General features: G+C 47.2%; 1 protein-coding gene across 7 annotated transcripts in view; it reads left to right on the top strand.

Annotated features, from left to right (window-relative positions):
* SNTG2 (syntrophin gamma 2) overlaps positions 1–18,714 on the top strand; it is a 319,099-nt gene that overhangs the window by 82,644 nt on the left and 217,741 nt on the right. For 6 of the 7 annotated variants that reach the window (XM_046660431.1, XM_046660434.1, XM_046660433.1 and 3 more), the window contains exon 2: positions 13,667–13,804. In XM_046660431.1, the coding sequence (XP_046516387.1) occupies positions 13,667–13,804 (138 nt within the window). The remainder of the gene's footprint in view (positions 1–13,666; positions 13,805–18,714) is intronic. The other variant, XM_046660432.1, reaches the window with a different exon arrangement.

Genomic DNA, 18,714 nt, shown 5'->3' with positions numbered 1-18,714 from the left:
GGCCACAGAGGAAACCAAGACCAAACTTGGCGGGAACAATCCCACCACGTGCACGACTGCCTCCCAGGGGAGGAAAGCTGACTGCAGGTGAAAAGCTGCGTCAGGGCAGGACCCAGCCGTACGCTGTTTACAAGAAACACACCTGAGAGACAGACAGGATGAGAGAAAAAGGGTTTTAGAAAGACTTCCTGCGTCAGCTCGGAGCACATGAGTCCCTGTGTGGGGTTTAACACACAAGTCCAGGCTCCCACCAGACGTCTGATGGCGACCCCCTTGCCCAGCAGGGCTGGAGCCCGGGTGGGGGTGGCGCTTCCGCAGGTGAGGCCCTGACCCCCAAACAGAGGAGGCCGCACCTGCATCACGGGTTCCTGGGCGAGTCTGTCCTCGGGTGGTTAAGGCCGCTTTATAAACCTGGCCCATCCTTGCTTCTGCTGAGAAGTAAGATTCCCCTAATCCCGCTGGCAGTGATCCTGGTGCAACTTTCCAGGAGTGGCCGGGCACCGGTGACAAGGGAGGGAAACCAGGGAGGAGCCGTCAGCCTTCCCAGGGTCCCCACGCAGCGACGAGCCCAGAATGCACGTGCAGGCCTTCTTTTCAAAGATAGTTTTCCTGCAAGTTGAGTTTCCCTCTCACTGTAGAAAGAGTAAAATATTCATCAACTCACTTTTGAGTGCTCTTCATTTTCCACACACTCAACAGGCCACAGAAACACTGTGCAAATGGACACGTTTCCACATCCAGGACCTTGCAGCCCGGGGAGGAGAGGAATCAGCAGGTGTTAAGATGTGTTACTGTAATTGCCAGCCCTGGATCTATCACTGCGTGTTGTTTTCTTATATTCTTAGTCTAAATATATTAGTTTTAAAATGCTGTAAAAAATCAGAAACATTAAAAACAATAGTAAGGGGCTGGCCCGGTGACATAGTGGTTAAATTTGAGCGATTTGCTTTGGCAGCTCAGGGTTCACAGGCTCGGATGCTGGGTGCAGACCTAGCGCCGCTCATCAAGCCGTGCTGTGGCAGCATCTCATGTAAAATAGAGGAAGATGGGCACAGATGTTAGCTCAAGGCCAGTCTTCTTCACCAAAAAACGAACGAACAAAAAAACAATAGCAATTAGACAGATGTGCTAGTTTTCATAGCCATTTTATATTTTGTCATTTTTTATGCATTTATCTACTACCAGATTTTAGTTCCAATATTCATAAGGAAAATTGTTTCCACAACTGCTTAAAAATGCACACCATTTACTTTTAATTCTTATACCAGAAGTACTGATGAATCGCATGACACAGAAATTGATGATTTTATTTTTCTCATTCGGAGCTGCATGTGGATGACGATCATCAGTCCTGTCCAGTGGGCAGTGACGTGCTGTGTTTACAGTAATTAGACAAAATGCTCAGCTCACTTGCTAGTCGTCAGGCTCATGGGCTTGAGACCCAGCTGTCTGTCCCTAAACTTCACCATTGCCGGCCGCTGCCCTCACTGGAGAGGGCCCGTGTTTTACCTTGGGGCTGCTTACAGCAAAGCTTCCAGGTAGAAGACTGGAGCAAACTGTGTATTTTAATTTTTTTCTTTTTGAGGAAGATTAGCCCTGAGCTAACATCTGCTGCCAATCCTCCTCTTTTTGCTGAGGAAGACTGTCCCTGAGCTGACATCCATGCCCATCTTCCTCTGCTTTATTCGTGGGGTGCCGGCCACAGCATGGCTTGTCAAGCGGTGCCATGTCCGCACCCGGGATCCAAACCGGCAACTCCAGGCCGCTGAGGCAGAATGTGCGAACTTAACTACTGCGCCACCAGGCCGGGCCCCAAACTGTGTATTTTAAAAGGCAGAATTTATAATAATATCTTTACGACCTTTATCAGTGTCGTGTCTGTTTTATAATTGCAATGAGGAACATGCTGTAAAAGCCTTAAGGTGGGAAAGTGGTTATTAGCTAATCATGAAAACATATCTATGTTTGAGTTTATTGTCGATATTTTATAAAATGCTAAATATCTTAACAAAAAGGTAATGCATAAAGGTCCATCCCCACAGGAAGACTGCATTGCTTTACCACAAGCTGAACACAGACGACTATGCCCGAATGTGTGAGATGGGCACTAAGTAACCTGGGCGTGTTTTTATATGAGTGGAAAATCATTGTCTCGTCTTTTCATTTAAGTCCCAGAATCATCCGCCCTGTCTGTGAAACAGACCTTTAATCTCATTGAAATCTTGGTCTAAAGCAGTGAGCATTGACTATGAAAAAAAAAAGGTCCATCACTAAGGCTGGAAAACAGATGGCTTCTTAGTCACCCAGCTCCAGGCCTTTCACTGGGAAGTCTGGCTTCTCGAGCATCTTGGCCTGAAATTCTGGAGCTCACTGCTCACAGCTGAGTCCCCGCTGGCCACTTACTTGTTGGTTCTTCCCACAGTCTCTACACACAAACACATGCACACACTCACAAATGCACACATGAATGCACACACTTATGAATGCACACTCACAAAGGCACACACTCACGAATGCACACAGGCCCCTGCAGTTACCACACTGCTGGGAGATGACAGGGGACCTTTGGAGGAAAGCCAGTTGCAAGTGTGGGACTTTTTGCGTTAAAGTCAGTACCGATTAAGCGATGCTGGTGATCAGTGGGCAGGAATCAGGTGTGGGGACTGCTCTGCGCTGGCTGAGAGCCTGGGTGGGCCGTGCAGACGGTTTTCCCCTGTTGTGTCTACTTAAATCTTTACAGCAGTTCTGACAGGTGGACCAGATGGTGCGATTGTTAAAAGCATAGCTCCCCAGCAAACGGATGTAAGCCCAAATCCTAACTCCCTTCTGAGTTACGACTTTATCCAAGTCCTGTGACTTCTCGAAGCTTTAATTCACTCCTCTGCAAAATGGGGATTTTTAAGAAAACTTTACTTGGCTTCTGGTGAAACTTAAATGAGGCAACGTTTGTAAACTTCTTAACAGAGTTTCTGACATAGTGTATGCTACTGTCATTATTATTATTATTTCAATATTAACCTCATTTTACAAGAGGAAACTCAGGCTCACGAAAGAAAAATATCTCACCTGCATCCAGCAGTTTACAGGGTGACACAGCAGGGACCCTGACACCAAAATTAGTCCATAAAACCAGCACTGTCTTGCCCATCAGTGGCCCACATTCACGCTCAGAGTCTGTAAACAAACTCCCGTCATTGGCTCTTTGAATCTGCATCATTTACTGCACTTTCCACGGTATTTATATTGTAAAAAGCACGTTGAAAGCACCTGGGTAAAAAAGATGTCTGGTTCATTGGCTTGTGTTCTGCCGTCATGTGTGTTTCAATGATGATGTTTTCAAATTCTTCACAGCTGACCTTATTTTCAGATATTTATTGTGCCCCGACCACGTGGTGAACCTGTTCCAGGCACCAGGACTCCATATGTGGTCTCAGGAATGATCCGTGGCCTTTTGCAGCCCACAGTGTGGTGGGGAGAGACAGACAGTAAACAGTAGCTTATTAAATAAGAAAATTACATTATAAATAAATGCTGAAAAGTGCGCTGGAAAAATAAAACCAGAGCAAATGGGGCCTCTGAGGCGTGGGCTGGAGCTGGGCTGCACCAGGCTTTAAAGAGCGCTTGGGAGTGTGCAGTGAGAGATCTGGCCGTGCCCAAAGAGAGGCCTGGTCTTTGTCCCCGCCCCGGGATTGGGATTGTTTTTCCTGAGCGTTAGGAATGTCTTTGTCCCTCCTGGTGCATGGACCACATCTGATAGTTTATCCTGATGAGGTCACGCATGGTGGGCCCCTCGGGCGCATGGTCTGGTGATCCATCTGTCATGCCTACATAATGGAGCCCCAGTGAAGCTGCTGGACCCGGAGGGAGCCTGGGGTGAGCTCCCGGGTTGGCAGCCGTCCCTGTGTGCTGTCACCATCCACGTAGGGGGTGATGCCTCCTGAAGACACAGCAGCTCCACTTTGGGGACCCCCTGAGAGGCCCTGGGCAGCTCTTCCTTGGGCTGATTTCAATCTGAATCCCTTCCCTGTAGTAAACCATGACCATGAGGACAACAGCTTCCACTGAGCCCTGCACATCCTTCCAGCCATTCATCAAAGCTGAGCGAGGCTCTGGGAACCTGGACGAGCAGTTGGTGTCAGAAGTGAGGTGGTCCCATGTGGACTATTCCCTAACTTTGGGTTGGACCCTAACTCCATGCATTGGGGCTCAGAAGTCCTGGGCAGACTGAGCCATGAAGAGGACAAGCCCTTGGCCTCGCCATGTGGCCAACTCCAGGTGGGAGGTCTCGCTGAGAGGCAGAATCTGAGGAGGAGTCGGAGGTGAGAGATCTAGCCAGGTGGCCATCTCTGGGATAGGCAGGGGTGTTAGGGCTCTGGCTGTGGCTGGAGCTTTGGGGCAACATCAGTGAGCCGGGATGAGAGTAGAATGAAGTCAGACAGCATGGACTCTGGGAGCCGGGGGCCTGTCAGACATTAGCTTCTTTCCTGGTGAATTCATGAGCCCCTGGGAAGTTGTAAGCAGGAAGTCATAGGACCCGACGTCGTGCTTTAGAAAACATCGCTGGCATCTTTGTGGAGAATAGAGGGACAGAGGTAGAATTGGGGAGATTTCATGGGGCTTTCTATTTGTCCAGCTTGGAGGTCACTGCGGCTCAGGCCAGCATGTGGCCGTGTGGGAATCTGCATACATTTTGATGGTAAAACAAGCAGAATTTCCTCATGGGTTCTGAGTGTACTGTGAGAGAAATAAAGGGATCAGGCTGACCGAACGGTTGTTAACCCAGACAATTGGAAGGATGGAGTTAGCCTCAAATGTGAGGAGGAAGGCTGAAGGTGGAGCAGGTGTGAGGGAACAGGTTCAGGAGTTCAGTGTGGACCACCTGCAGCTTGAGATATCTGTGGGCTGCCCAAGCGGAGATGTTGGGAGACAACTGAATGCACACCTCTCAGACTGAGAGAGAGATGTTAGCTGGAGATGCAAATTTGCAGGTCACGAGAACATTCCTCATATTTAGAGCCATGAGATTGGGCGAGATCACTGAGGGGTTATTTTTGGGAGAGGAGAGGAGGGGGCCAGGTTCTGAGCCCCGGTGGATCCTATCAATGAGGTGCAAGACGTGAAGGGATCAACAAAGGGGGCTGCGAAGTGGGAGGAAAGACGGTGGTTGCGTGGAAGCTTGGGGAAGTGTCTGAGAGGGGAGGCAGGGAAGAGCCACGCCTGGTCGTGCTGGGCCAAGAGGATGTGGCCAAGAGGATGTGGCCCGGGCATTGACTCATTTGTAACAACATGGAGCTCCGGGAGCTCGGGAAGAGCAGTCCAGAGGCAGTTGTTGGGGAAGAGCCTGTTTTGTGAAAGTAGAAGTAAGGACTATGGAGACCGTATGCTTACATAACTTTCTCTAGGAGCTTCTCTTCTAGATGAGCCAAGTGGGACGGTCTCGGGGGGGTGAGTGGAGTCTAGAGCACATTTTTAAGATTGGATTTAAAATGCCGTGTTGGTGATACCATGGGTCAGGCGTGCTGTGAGAGTGTGGCACATCGCTGGAGGGCACCTTGAGTGGGGATGGCACTGAGATCCAGCACGTGGAGGAGACTGCCTGCCTGTGGCAGCCCCGGGAAGGCAGACAAGGTGCAAGGATGCTGGCTCTGGGCAGCTGTGGTACCCGAGGACATTCTCATCACGCATCGTGTGTATCACACGTGCAGTACTTCTGTGCACTTCACCTTGGACACAGTCATTTAAATAGACGTCGTCGGCAACAGGGATGGGCACACTTCCCGTTTAGCATGGGGCACGCCAACGGGAATAACACGTGTCCAATAGCGCTGTATAAACTGTAACGCACTGTGACTGGGTTAGCTTTGATGATGGATATTTTTCCCCATTGACATTGTTTTTGGCCTAAATATACCAAGTTACATTTGGTAAAAGGAACTCAATCCTGGGAAACTTGAAAGAAGAAGGGGAAATAGTTGTGTGGAGGTGGAGTAAAGCATGGTCTTTATGTTTTGGGGAGAAGTACGCTAAACTTTGGGAAACTTGATAAGAGTATTGTCAAGTAATGGACATTTTAGTTCTTTGGAACTGAATAGATAAGACTATTTTGTAATTAGTTGCATTTAACCTGCAAACATCCTAAAGGCTTTGAAGCTTACTCTGTGTCTAATGTCAAACATGGCCCTACAATTTTACACGCATTATAATTTCTTAGGAAACTTTTTCCTAAGAGTAAGTGAAGTGTAAATTTTAAAGCAGCTCAGGTGAAATGATTGCAAATCCTGATTTAGCAGAACTTAAATAAAGCGATTATTATAATAGGTGCTGCTTTTTAAAAAAGTCTATTTAAGCAAGAACGTCCTAAGAGAAACAATGTGGAGAAGGTATCCCTTTCATGTATATGGCACCTTGAAGTTTCTGAATCACTTCTATATATCTCATCCTCCTTAATGCTTTATTACATTGCCGTGTTGGTCAAAGAATCAGATAATGTCATTTTAAACCAAAATGAGTAAAATAATCACAGAATCACATATTAGTATACAGAATGGATCACAGAGATCCAATTATCTCCAAATATAGATGCCAAAACCAATGTCCAGAGAAGAGTGATACTTGCCAAAAGTCACATAACTAAGAAAAATAGGTCAGGTGAGCGTTGTTAGTTGAATATGTATTTTATACGTGTATTTTTTTAAGTTAAAAGTGTTTGTTAAACCCCCAGCCTGTCCCGGGCGCCGTGTTTGGGTATCTGGGATGCAGTGACTAGGCCGTGATCCTACACTATGAACGGCGTGGTGATGCCTGGACTGAGGTGTCACTCACCAGCAGATCTCAGCAGAAAGTCCAGCTTTCACGAGAATGCCGTTTTATGACTTTAAAAGTCAGACTCTTACTTTTGTGGGGAGAATATTATCTGTTTATCCAATGAAAAGCTTTTTTTCATGGGTATAAAATGAATTCATGAAGTTTCTACTTTTACTTAACCCTAGGAGGCAAGCAGTGGTGGTTTCAGGGTACTTTTAGTGGAATACTGCCTGGCTGTCTTTTTTTCCTTCTCATCTGAATTGCCTGGCACTGTGTCTGTCTACCACTGGGAGTGGATTTCCCTCACTCAGGTCACTTTGCTGATAGAGTACCGCTTGATTCTTTCATGCTGTGTGATATGCTGCTGGACTAACAAGTTTATTTTTCTTTCTTGTACGAAAAATGGCTTAATTTTTATTGATATGTAAATAGTGTAAAAAGATAACCTACCAGAAAAAGCACTCGATTGCGCTCACCTTCTGCTGTTTGTGACAGGTTATCTGTTAGGACCTTCACAGATACTGTCTCAGTTACTCATTCTGTCATCAAAGGAGAGCTGGAATTGTGTGATTTCCCAGATCAGGGAATGGAGGCTCAGACAAGTAAGATGGATTTTCCAAATGTGTATAGCCAGCATGTGACAGAACTGGAGTTAGTTTTGATGTCACCCGATGCTTGTTCTGTGACATCACTTTACTTCTCCCTAGGATCGCTTCATTTTTTATGTGTTACAAAAGCAATTGATCAAAGTGTGCTAACCTCGTGATGTCAGTTACACCTTGAATATATAGGCTGTCTACAGTCTTTTGGGGAATATTTCGTATATTTGATAGAACTAGTACACCAAGAGAAAAGATACAGTGTTAGAAGTTTAGAATTCCTGATTACAAAGTACCGTTGCTGAGAACTGGACTGAATTGAAATTCCGTGCCTTCCTTCTCTCCCCATCTTGCTGAGTAGACTAGAAAGTTATGCCGCTGGACTGTCTCCCTTCTGTGCATCTTCATACATCTTTGTCTTTACATTTCTTTCAGCACTTGATATTCATTCTTTAATCAATTTAGGTCAAGAATTCAGTGAAGAAAACAGGCTTATTTCTGAATAAACAAGGGAAATGCATCATAATCACCTGCACACATTTTCGTCACCTTCTTTGACTAGTAGAACTGCTATAAATACTTGGTGAGAGGGAAGTTGTGTGATATTTACGTGTGCTCTGTTTTTCTGTTTATTTTTGTCAAGGAGTCCATCTTGTTGGAATGCGTGGGAAGCGTCAGTATGCTATGCTTCCACCAAACACTCCAGTGAATGACTTGAGCAGAGATGCGCTCGTTTGCACAAATAAATTTAAAAGCTGTACAGTGGTTAAATTTATTATTTGTGATGTTTTTAAATTAGTCAGAAGACTGCCGCCTGCGTCCTTAGAGCATAGGAAGGGCAATCCACTTTAGCAGTAAATGTCTGGACTGAATGAAACTGGAGCAACTTGACAGATTTAAACAATCAATGATAAATGATGCGTGCTCATGATTAGCAGTTGTAGACGTTTATGTGAAATATTATGTTTAAGCCCTCTCATTCTAAATTTTCTCCTTGCATCTCTTTGCATTTATATTTCTCTGCAAGCTTAATGTTTGTGTTTTGGGCGCCGCCGTGCCCTCCTGCTCTGCTGGCGCCCATGTCTTTGGAGGTTCTTCGTGCCAACAGACGCAGGACTAGGTTCTCAGTAGCCCTCAGTGCCATGTCAGCTTAGAGCGCACTTTAGAAATACGGAGGGAAGAAGGCAGTGTGGCCCGTAACTCTCAGGGCGCCCGTCTGGTTGTACTGTAGGATGAGTCCCTGGAGTAGGAATGCCACGTGTGAGACCAACCACAGCCAGGGTTCCCATCTGTTCCTGAACGTGCCCCCGATGGGGTGGCTGCGCCTACACCCGCCGCGTGCGTGGGGCCGCCTACTGCTGCATGTCCTCGGTGATGCCGCGCACGGGCGTTCTTTCAAACCCTCGCTTACCTAATGGTTTAAAAACCGTACATTGCTATGGTGGTAACTGAGAGACGTGGGGTTACTTGTGAGTTGGCATAGCTTTTCAAATTTGTTCTTCATTTTGTTCCTTCTTTCTGGAATTACTTTTCATGTTCTTAGTTTTTTATAGGATGCCCACTTTTCCCTTTTTATCTGTAAGACTATTTCTGTTAACCTGGTGTCTTCTGTATGCCCATATTTTTATATATGCAATTATTGTCATAGAAAAGTTTTATATTTCCATTTAGTGAATTCCATGAATCCTTTTCTTGAGAATTTCTGACTTTTTGAGTTAAGCTAACCAGTACTGTTCGCACACACTGATATTGTCTTCACACACTTTTATTTATTTTGTTTTTCTATGTTTGACAATCATGGATGCTCTGAGATTGTTCTTGGAATACAGTTAAGTATGGGAATCGTTTATAGTTAGCAAGATCACTAAGCAAAGATCTTAAGATTTTTTTTGACTGTTTTTTCTCCAATGATGTAATAAATCCTCATGTAATTCGAAACTCTTTCTGGATCCTCCCTTTTGGCTCATGGACATGACTGTTCAGCAGTAGGAATGCAAAATTGTGATGGGTTTAATATGTTGTGGATCCATTCCCCCCTCAGTACTGATCTTATTTCACAGAATACGACTTTAGAACTATAATGCTAAATTCCAAAATCATCTTCATGGGATTCTTATTGGAATTGCATGAGTGCGTAGATAAATTTATTGGGTTGGGGGTAGCATTCCTGTTTCATTCATTTGGGAAATGTCTCCTGTGCCTCAAGGTCGTGTGGGTTCTGCTGTAGGGCTGGGAATCTGGCAGCTAGCATGGTGGACAAGATCCCCTGTCGTGGGACCTCCATTTTTTTGGCAAGAGGCACGAGTTCTGATGGGTTCCAGGGAGAAAAGCAAGGCAGAGAAGAGAGACCAGGAGCCCTGAGCCAGGCTGTTTGGCACGGCCTGTTGAGGCTACACTTCAGCCATCACCTAGAGGAGGTGGAGAGGGCGCACATGGGATTCTGCGGGACCAGGAGAGGAAGAGGGAGTGGGAAGACCCCGGGCCAGGCGCTCGGGCCACCCCAGCCGAGCAGGAGGCCAGGAGACCAGAGGAGGCAGAGGTCGGGGCGTGGGCCTCGCTGGCCGTGAGAGGAAGGAAACCCCGAGATCTTGTTCAGAGGAGAGGTGTCATGTGGACGGTGCTTTCAGGCTCCCCCTGGCGACAACTTGAAGAACTGTGTTGGGGACAAGGGTCGAAGCCTGAGACCAGTCACTGGGAAGCAGCGACCAGCCCGGAGAGGATGCGGCGAGCAGCCCGGGCACTGGCAGTTGGGGTGGGGAATGGGTTTGCATCGGACTTATTTCACGGGCACCACAGGATCCCGCTGGACTGGCGTGGCCGGGACCGAGGTACCAGAGTGAGGACGCTGCCACCCGCCTCCATGGGCAGGTCCCGGTGTGGGCAGGCCGGTGTGGGCAAGCTTTGTCTCTGTTCATGTTTTGCTTTTAATTGTTTTGTTTCTGAATGGCAAACACCAGACTTTAGTTCTGAAGAAGTTGACTTACTACTTTATTTCCAAGTAACGTGTGAAAGAACGTGTTCAGTGACTTAAAGGACCAGGACGGCTGCGACACGAGGACTGCCAGGCTGGGATGGGGGCCTCTCGCCCTCGCCTGTCCGGCTCGGCCTGTGCTCCTTTGGCCCCTCCCGTGCCTGTCTCTGGGCTGTGTTCAGCTCTGCTCAGCTATGTCCCGAGGACGGCAGACTGTGGCGTTCAGCAGATAGTTATCTCTGGCTCACTGATGTCAGTTTGTCAGAAAAATGAGTGTTTCATAGAAGGAAGTGATTAGAATAAAATTATAATTTTGAGTTGGAATGCTTAATTATCTCCAATTTGGTTGTGTTCCTGACTTTATCTTTTTTAGCAATTTGAGCAGAAGTTGAGCTTATTTCTGACAGCATCCTCTGGCTCAGATGGCACAATAGAGCAGCACGTGATTTGTTTCAGATCTCTGTTGAATCCTGTTTGCTTTCATTAGCTGACGTTTTAAATGTTTAACATAGTTTAAATACTGTGTTTAGCTTGTTGAAGCTCTCACCGTCCTTTCCGTGGCCTTTACCTGGAAAGCTTCATCCTCCTTGAAATTTAGTTCGGCTGTTTTCTCATTGTGGGAGAAGCTGGGCAGACGCAGCCTCATCTCCAAGACGACTAACTGGCAGAACTGGCAAGGTGGTGGGCTTGATGAATTAGCTGTGATATTGTACGTCAGTGTGAGTTTTACATATGAGTCTAAATGGATCAGAATTGTACTTTTTGATGTAAACTGAAATAGTTTTTGTTCTAAATACCAAGTTCAGCATAAGCCCCTTTCTCAGAAAGAGCTGCTCTGGGCTCGTGACGGCCTTTGGTGACGGGTCCCTGGAGCCGCACGCTGCGGTCCGGGTCCTGGTCCTGGATCTGCCTCCCGGGGCCTGACCTTGCATGTCTGAGCACGCTCCTCGTCAGCAGCTGCCTCCAGGTCCTCTCCTGAATGTCCTGCCATCTCCGCTCCACAGAGGCAGCAGTCCTGCCCATGGAGGTTGCCCCTCGCTGAACGAAGCTCAGTGCAAGTCTGTCTGCGGGTGTGTTCATAAATGTGCCAGTGAGTCTGCAGCAGGAGTGCGAGAAGCCAGCCCAGTCTCACACTTCCCCACAGAGAGGCCCACGTTGTGCTGATTAAAGCCTGTGTTTGTAGACAGGATGCGCAGTGCCTTCAGATACCACACTCTGAACAACCTCTCTCTGCAGGCACTGCCTCTGAGTTAATTTTTTATTTGAAATTCCTTCTGAGTTTTGGGTTCCATCTGTACCACTGTAGGCTCAGTCCGTATGAGCCAAACCTGGTATTCCTGCCCGACGGTAGCACGTTGGTATGTGTGCTGTGCGGTAGTTGTGCGTGTGTGTGCACGTGTGACTGTGCTTGTGCATGTAGATGGTTTCTAGGACACAGGAAGGGGTGCTGGGAAGTGGGAAGGACACAGCTGGTGTCCTGGACGACGTGAAAGGGTCTGGACCCCCCAGAGCAGCAGCGGAGGTTTGTGCTGGGGGCTGCTGGTGACGACTGTGGGAAGCATTCGCAGCCACGTCCTGCAGGACAGGTTGAATGCCGGGCCCACCCTGACCTTGGGAGTGAGGGCATGGGGTCTCGGGGAGAACGTGAGCTCTGTGGGGAGGGAGAAGCGCGGGCAGAGCCGGGACGTGGAGGTGGGGCTGACGGTGTCCTCCTCAGGCCGTGGGGCCCGGACATCCTTACAGCTGTTTCTGCGGGAAGTGAGGCCCAGCCGTCGTGTGTGTGGGTCAAAGGAGAAGGTAAACCCAGAAGGGAACCCGGCTCCCAGCTCTAGATCTGCCGCTGGGGGACTTGGGACCTGCCACGTGGACATCTTCTCTCAGGTTCTTCTCCTTTAGCACAAGCACGGCTGCTTTTCTGGATCCTACAGGCAGGTTGAATACAGAAGAAGTGTGCCCATTTGAGCACATGCTCTTTCGAGTCCGCCCATCGTCCAGGTCACACGGCTGGACCCATTATGTGGGAGCTTCCTGTTCGCCGCTCCAGGAACAAGAATGAAAACGCACCAGTCCCGGCCTTCCGGCTGTTTCCAGTCTGGGGTCTACAGGCGTGGGATGTGGGAATAAACGCAGAGCGGTGAGGCGGTGTGTAGCGGTGCTGTGCGACGCTGACGGAAGGGAAGGAGGGCTGTTGCTGGACTTAGTCTCCGTCGTTGGGAGTCTGCAATTCCAGTCAGGCCTTAATGATCTGAGTTACGCTCCTGGGCTGCGGCTGGCTCCCCTGCCCGGGTGCTTCCATTTTGCAGGTCACTCAGGTGGAGCTGGCCCTCGGAGACAGCAGAGAGGGAAAGGGGTCTGGACAGCCAGGAGCCCAGAGGTGTGGGAGGTCACCCAAAGCCCACACAGCCGTTGCCCCATTAGAAAGGTGTGACGAGGAAGCCACGGGCCCCTCCACCTGCTCCTGGAGATGCCGCAGGCACAGCCCTCGAGGTCTCACCATCCCCGTGTGGGAGGATCGCGTCCACTGTGAGCCCAGTGGCTGCTGGGGGGTCGTGTGCCCCGTGGTGCACTGATGCTCCAAGGGCTTGGGAGAGGCCGTTAGGACTCCTGTCTGCGCATGTTTGCAGATCAGAGCTTTGTAACAGGTCCCATGTGGATCGCAGCGGCGCATTCGCTGGTCTGTGTGTCCAGTGGCCTCTGTGCTAGCCTCACGTGCCTCAGTACGGTCTGCCTGTGGATGGTCGTTCAGTAAATAAGTACCATCAGTTGCAGAAACACACTCAGTTTTTCACTCTGTGATGGCTCTCACGCGCTAGCATATTCCTGTTGGGAATATGCACGTTCTGGCTCAGTCGATGGGGTGCATGGGGCTGAGGGTCTGCATTTCCAGGGGACGCACAGGAGGCCCCCCCCAAACCCTGCCACTTAACAGAAGCATCTGATGAGTCTAAAGCGCCTGGTGCTCCGACAGCATCCCACATTCCTTGATCCAGGTCTCTGGGGACACGCAGGGGCCAGTGTGCGTTAGACACCCTGTCACTCCTGTGTTTACAGATAATAGAATTTTCAAGCTTTTTGAAAAAACTCCTGGTTGATTTTCTTTAGAAGCCTGTTATATATAATTCCTGTAAACACTGCTCAGGAACAGTTACTCACAGCTGCGTTCTTGGTGATAAATCAGCGGACTCCTCTGCAGAGGGCAGGTCTCGCTCGTATGTGGTGGGTGGACATGCTGTGGACAAGGCTCATGCTGGTGCCACCTCACGCCTCTCCTGTGTCCTCTCTGTCTCTGCAGACTAAGACCGGCATCGCTTTGTTGCACGACGAAGAGTCCGGAAATGCGTATGACGTCCGGGTGAAGCTAACGAAAGAGGTACTGACAATTCAAAAGCAGGATGTCATCTGTGTTAGTGGAAGCAATCCCAGTGCAAATGTAAGTGCCCCACCCCAGGCCCAGTGGTCTGTCTCACCCTGTGTCTTGTTGATGAGCCAAGAAGGCCACACTCGGATGGAAGCCACTTAAATGTTATCCTCTAGCACTGCTTGCTGATGGAAAGCCACTCCGCTGTAACTTAAACGTCCCCAACTGCTGGCTTTGTTATCACAAAACAAAATATCATTTTCAGGGCTGTATCATTAACTGTTTCCCTGACCTTTTTTTTTTTTTTTTTTGGTGAGGAAGATTGATCTGTTGCCAGTCTTCGTCTTTTTGCTTGAGGAAGATTGGCCATGAGCTAACATCTGTGCCAATCTTCCTCTATTTTATGTAGGATGCAGCCACAGTGTGGCTTGACGAATGGTACTAGATACACACCTGGGATCCAAACCTGCGAACCCTGGGCTGGCAAAGCAGAGCGCACACGAACTTAACCACTATGCCACTGGGCCTTCTGCTGCTCTCTGACTTTCTTAGTTTCATGATGTATTTTCCTTGATGAGCTTTACATAGCCCCAAACACCACAATGAAACGTGACCTATTCTCATTGGAAACTAAAAAGATATGATATGACAGATAATCTGTTTACTGAAAGAATAGTAATAACTTGAGAGTTTCCATCTAGAATGATGTGCAATGAAAGATAAAGTATTTTTCAGTGCTGGGTATCAGCTTCGTCCCTGGCGCCTGTGGATATAAACATGAATTTTCATGCTAAATCATGGTCCTTCTTGGCTTCAATCATACTCTTGACTTACAAATGAAATTTTCTTAAGGGCAAGAAATTTATTTGTTAGATGTAATAGAGTATTGAATAAAAATTAGGGAAAACTTTTTTTGTAACATTTGTAACTTTTGTAACCGTATCAATTTCCTGTTTTCTTCTCGTAGGCTCAGATTGTGGAGATGTATATAGTTGGTGATATAGATAACATGTGTGCATATATATACATCCAGTGTCAGTTATCGACCTTTCGTCACTGTCTCATAGACCCACCATTAGCCACAAAAACTGATATTCAAGAAATTATGTCCTTGAAATTAAGTTCTTTTGAATGCATTTTTGAGAATATTCCAGAGGTATTGTGGTTTCCCAGTTCACGCTGGCTCTTGTGGAGGGCACAGCCTCCAGATACCCCTTGCTTATCTGGTTGTCTGCGTCCTCATGACCTTTACCCTGGAAATGAAGTAAAGAGGACGTGTCCACCCGATGTGTAATGCTTCCATCAGTATCTCTTCAGTGGGCACAGATGCCAGCCGACTAGGACGTCTGTTGAGAGCCTGACGGGTCAGGATGGGAGAAGCCACCTCGAGGGAGGGTGGAAGGCAAGGTGCCATCCTTTCTGCTCTTTCCCTTGAACCTCAGACCCGGGTCCTGGATCTCGTCCTGTCCTGTCCCCTCTTCACTCTAGAGACCCCCGTGGACTCCACCACCCCTTATAAATCCCACCTACCCAGGTCTCCTTTCTTCGCAGCATGGAGTGCTCTATCTAAAATGTCCGTTTCCATCCAAATGTGATGCGTCTCCTGCGCCTCCTGCAGCCCAGTCACCAGCCATAGGTTGGAGCTGTTTTCCTGCCCTTGTTCCGAACAGCCAAAGTGGGTAGATCTGGCAAAGAGGGGATTAACTTGGGAAGATTGACTAACCATTTAAAAGATGCCCTTCTTAATAGTGATTGTATAATGTATAGAAAGTCTCATAAAAGTTATAGTGAAAACACTTAATGTTCCTAAACTATATTGTCCTGGAAAAATAAATTAGAATTTTTAAATTCGTAATGTCAGATTCTCTATGCAATGTTAAGTTCTTGATGAAAATTATTGACTACTTCCTAAGGAAACTGGGTGTATGTTCAGACCTATAAATGTCTGTTTATAATTTCAAGTGATTTATTGATGCCTAAAGCTTGACAGTAAGATGCCCTGCTGTGAAATAACTGGGTGGGTGAGGACACACCGTTCACGTGAGTTTGTATCCAGGCTCTGCAGCTCCATTCCTTAATGATGTCTGCTGTTCCCTCCCTCCGTTCTAGAAAAGCAGGGAACGTATTTGAGAATAAACACACATACTTGGGTTGGATCATTGTTGGGGGAGGGGTTCAGAGGAAATTTTTGTACCTACAAAAACAAGGATGAACCTCAAAAACCTTCTGCTGAGTTAAGGCAGACACAAAAGACCACGTGTTCTATGATTCTGTATTTATGAAATGTTCAGTATAGGAAAATCCACACAGACAGAACACAGATTAGTGATCGCCAGGGGCTGGGGGGAAAGAGCAAGCCTGGAATGACTGTTAACGGGCATGGGGCTTCCTTCTTGGGTGATAAAAATGTTCTGGAATTGATTGTGGTGAAGGTTGCACAGCTCTGTAAATATTTTTTTAAATAACCATTGAATTGGACACTTTAAATGTGTGACTTGAATGGTATGTGAATTTTATCTCCTTAAAGCTATTGTGTATGAAATACATTATAAAGTTTCTGAGTAAGATGGCAAGTTCGGCCTGCATCTGACAGCTCAGAATTTCTTCTCTATCCCAGCTCCAGAGTCAGATTGGGTTCAACCCCATTAGTTTGAAGGAAAGTTGAACCCTTGTATTCTGCAGTTGATTATAAAAATAAAGCCAATCTTGCTGTGAGAATTTATCATGTATTTGGAGAACAAGAAGGGCTATTTTTAACAAAGCTCGCGGCTGTTTTTCGAATTGCAGTGAGAACACCTCCGTGGGGTTCTCGGAACATTGCAGGTCTCGTTGTATTCATAGTATCGAATGTTCCACGTTAACCTCCGCTGGAGGACCTGGCTGAGAACAGTTATTTTCTGAAGGGCAGAAATGAAGATCTAATCGTTCCGTGGTTGATCAACAGGAGAAATGAGTGGAAATTTTACATCTCACAACCTGGAGTCCCCGTGTGGATCCCAGGAGACAGAAAGTTAAGCATTAGGTTCAGCTCAACACATATTTACTGAGTGCACAAGGAAGATAGTAAGTCAGGCAGAAATTGGCTTCTCACTGGGACCCACTAAAACAGTTGCTCGTGTGTATTATTCCCTTACTGGGTGCAGTGCTTTTCGGCGCCTGTTACATATGGTGACTCGCCTGACACTCCCGGCATCGCTATGCAGGAGGTGCCTTACGATGCCTGGGTTACAGGGCACACAGTCAGGGGCTCTGAGGTCAGCGCCGCACGTCGGCCTCCTGCGGGCTGAGGTGTCCGTCAGCACGCTCCCTGCGTCCTCGGTCAGACTCCGGCCGCTGGGTCTACTCTTACCCTAGTTGTCCTCCCTGAAGTCAGAGGTACAGCTCACACAGGTGTTTGATTTTCCATTTTATTAATATAAAATAATACTGATAATTAATTTTTACTAATTAAAGCCCTGTTCTCTTGCTTCAAAATCAGCATCCTTTATGATCCAACACTTACTCAGTGGGTGAGCCTGTAGGGAACTGGGTTCTCTGTAACCTAACCAAAGTCTAACTGGACTTTATCCCTTTGGTTCCACTTGCATCTTTGATGGTCCGTTGAGAAGACACAATCGAGGGGTAGATTTGTGTTTTGTTTTCTTGAACCTGCTGGAAAAACAAACACAATATCAGCTACTGATAGATGTTATTTCTATCACAAAATAGAGCAAAACTAAATTTACGGTTGAATAAAGTCAGTAGGTTTTTCAAATCTGCTGATTCAACGTCAGAGTTTACAATCTGCGACTCCATATTTCATTGACATTCCTGTCCCTTCAGATCAGCATGGCATTGTGAATACTTAAAACCTCAGGATTTTCTCATTATCTCCTAAAGAGAGTGTGTGTTTTGCAGTATGAAGAAGCTAGCTTTTTCTCACGTTTCAGAGTTTTTGTTTAGATTGCTTTATTTTTTATAATTATCACTGTACTTTTGATGTATATTTATCTAAGTTGTGAAGAGAAAATTTTAATAGATTCCTGTGTTGCATTTGGTACTTTAAGTCCTGGCAGATTTATGCTGGAATGTAGAGCTCCATAGCCTCATTTTACTCTTTAGGAAATTAAGATTCAGGAGGAGAAAGTTATTGATCTGAGCTCACAGAGTTAATTACAGAGTTAAGGCAGTATCTTAGCTACTCCTCTGCTGATTTGTAATCCAGGGGATGCTCTCTGGTGAATCTGCAGAGACAGCACAAAAGGCAGTATGATGTGCAGGATGTTCAGAGAAGCATAAGCAGTACCAAACTCTGAAGATGTTGCATGAATACGAAAATAGTGTGAGTTTAGCAAGGGCCCCGATCGCTGGAGCTGGTCTTTCCCAGTCAGCGCGACCTGGATGAGGCGTTTGGACGTGGACGCAGGACACAGTGCAGAGGCTGAGCCAGCCAGGGGGGTAGACCGGCCCTCTCTTCTGCATAGAGGATGAATCCCAAAGAGTCACGTCTTTCATGAATGAACTTGAAAACAAATCCACCCCATAGAAGGGGCACGATAGGGATTCTTACCTGTGTGGCATTGGCTCTAGAGGGAAGAAGGACAAGAACAAACAAATGCCCCCGAGGACTCCTAACCCCAACTCTACCCTCATCTGGCTGGGGTCTACGCTTCCTGTGAGGCATGGAAAACTCAAGCTAAGAGTGAAGTTAAGGTGATGTCAGGTCTGCAGGCGCCCCAGGTCCATGCAGAAGCAAACACACCCCGCTCTGGAGGGTAAGGAACTTGTGCGTTTTGAACTCTATTATCAGTGGAAGCCCGTGCTCATGAGAGTCAGGCCTCAGAGGTTCCCAAGTTTAGGGTTTGAAGAAGCTGTGGAGACCCTGAACCAAAGGATGAAACCACAAGGAGGAAAGCCACCATTGGCAAGAGACAGCAGAAATAAAATAACTGCAGAAATTGACCCACAGAGACTTCAGGTTCTACAGTGATCAGGTTCATGAT

Source organism: Equus quagga, chromosome 5 (genome assembly GCF_021613505.1).
Source record: "Equus quagga isolate Etosha38 chromosome 5, UCLA_HA_Equagga_1.0, whole genome shotgun sequence".
NCBI lineage: Eukaryota > Metazoa > Chordata > Mammalia > Perissodactyla > Equidae > Equus > Equus quagga.
The sequence above is the reverse complement of the archived record's forward strand: the minus strand, read 5'-3'. Positions and strand labels throughout refer to the sequence as shown.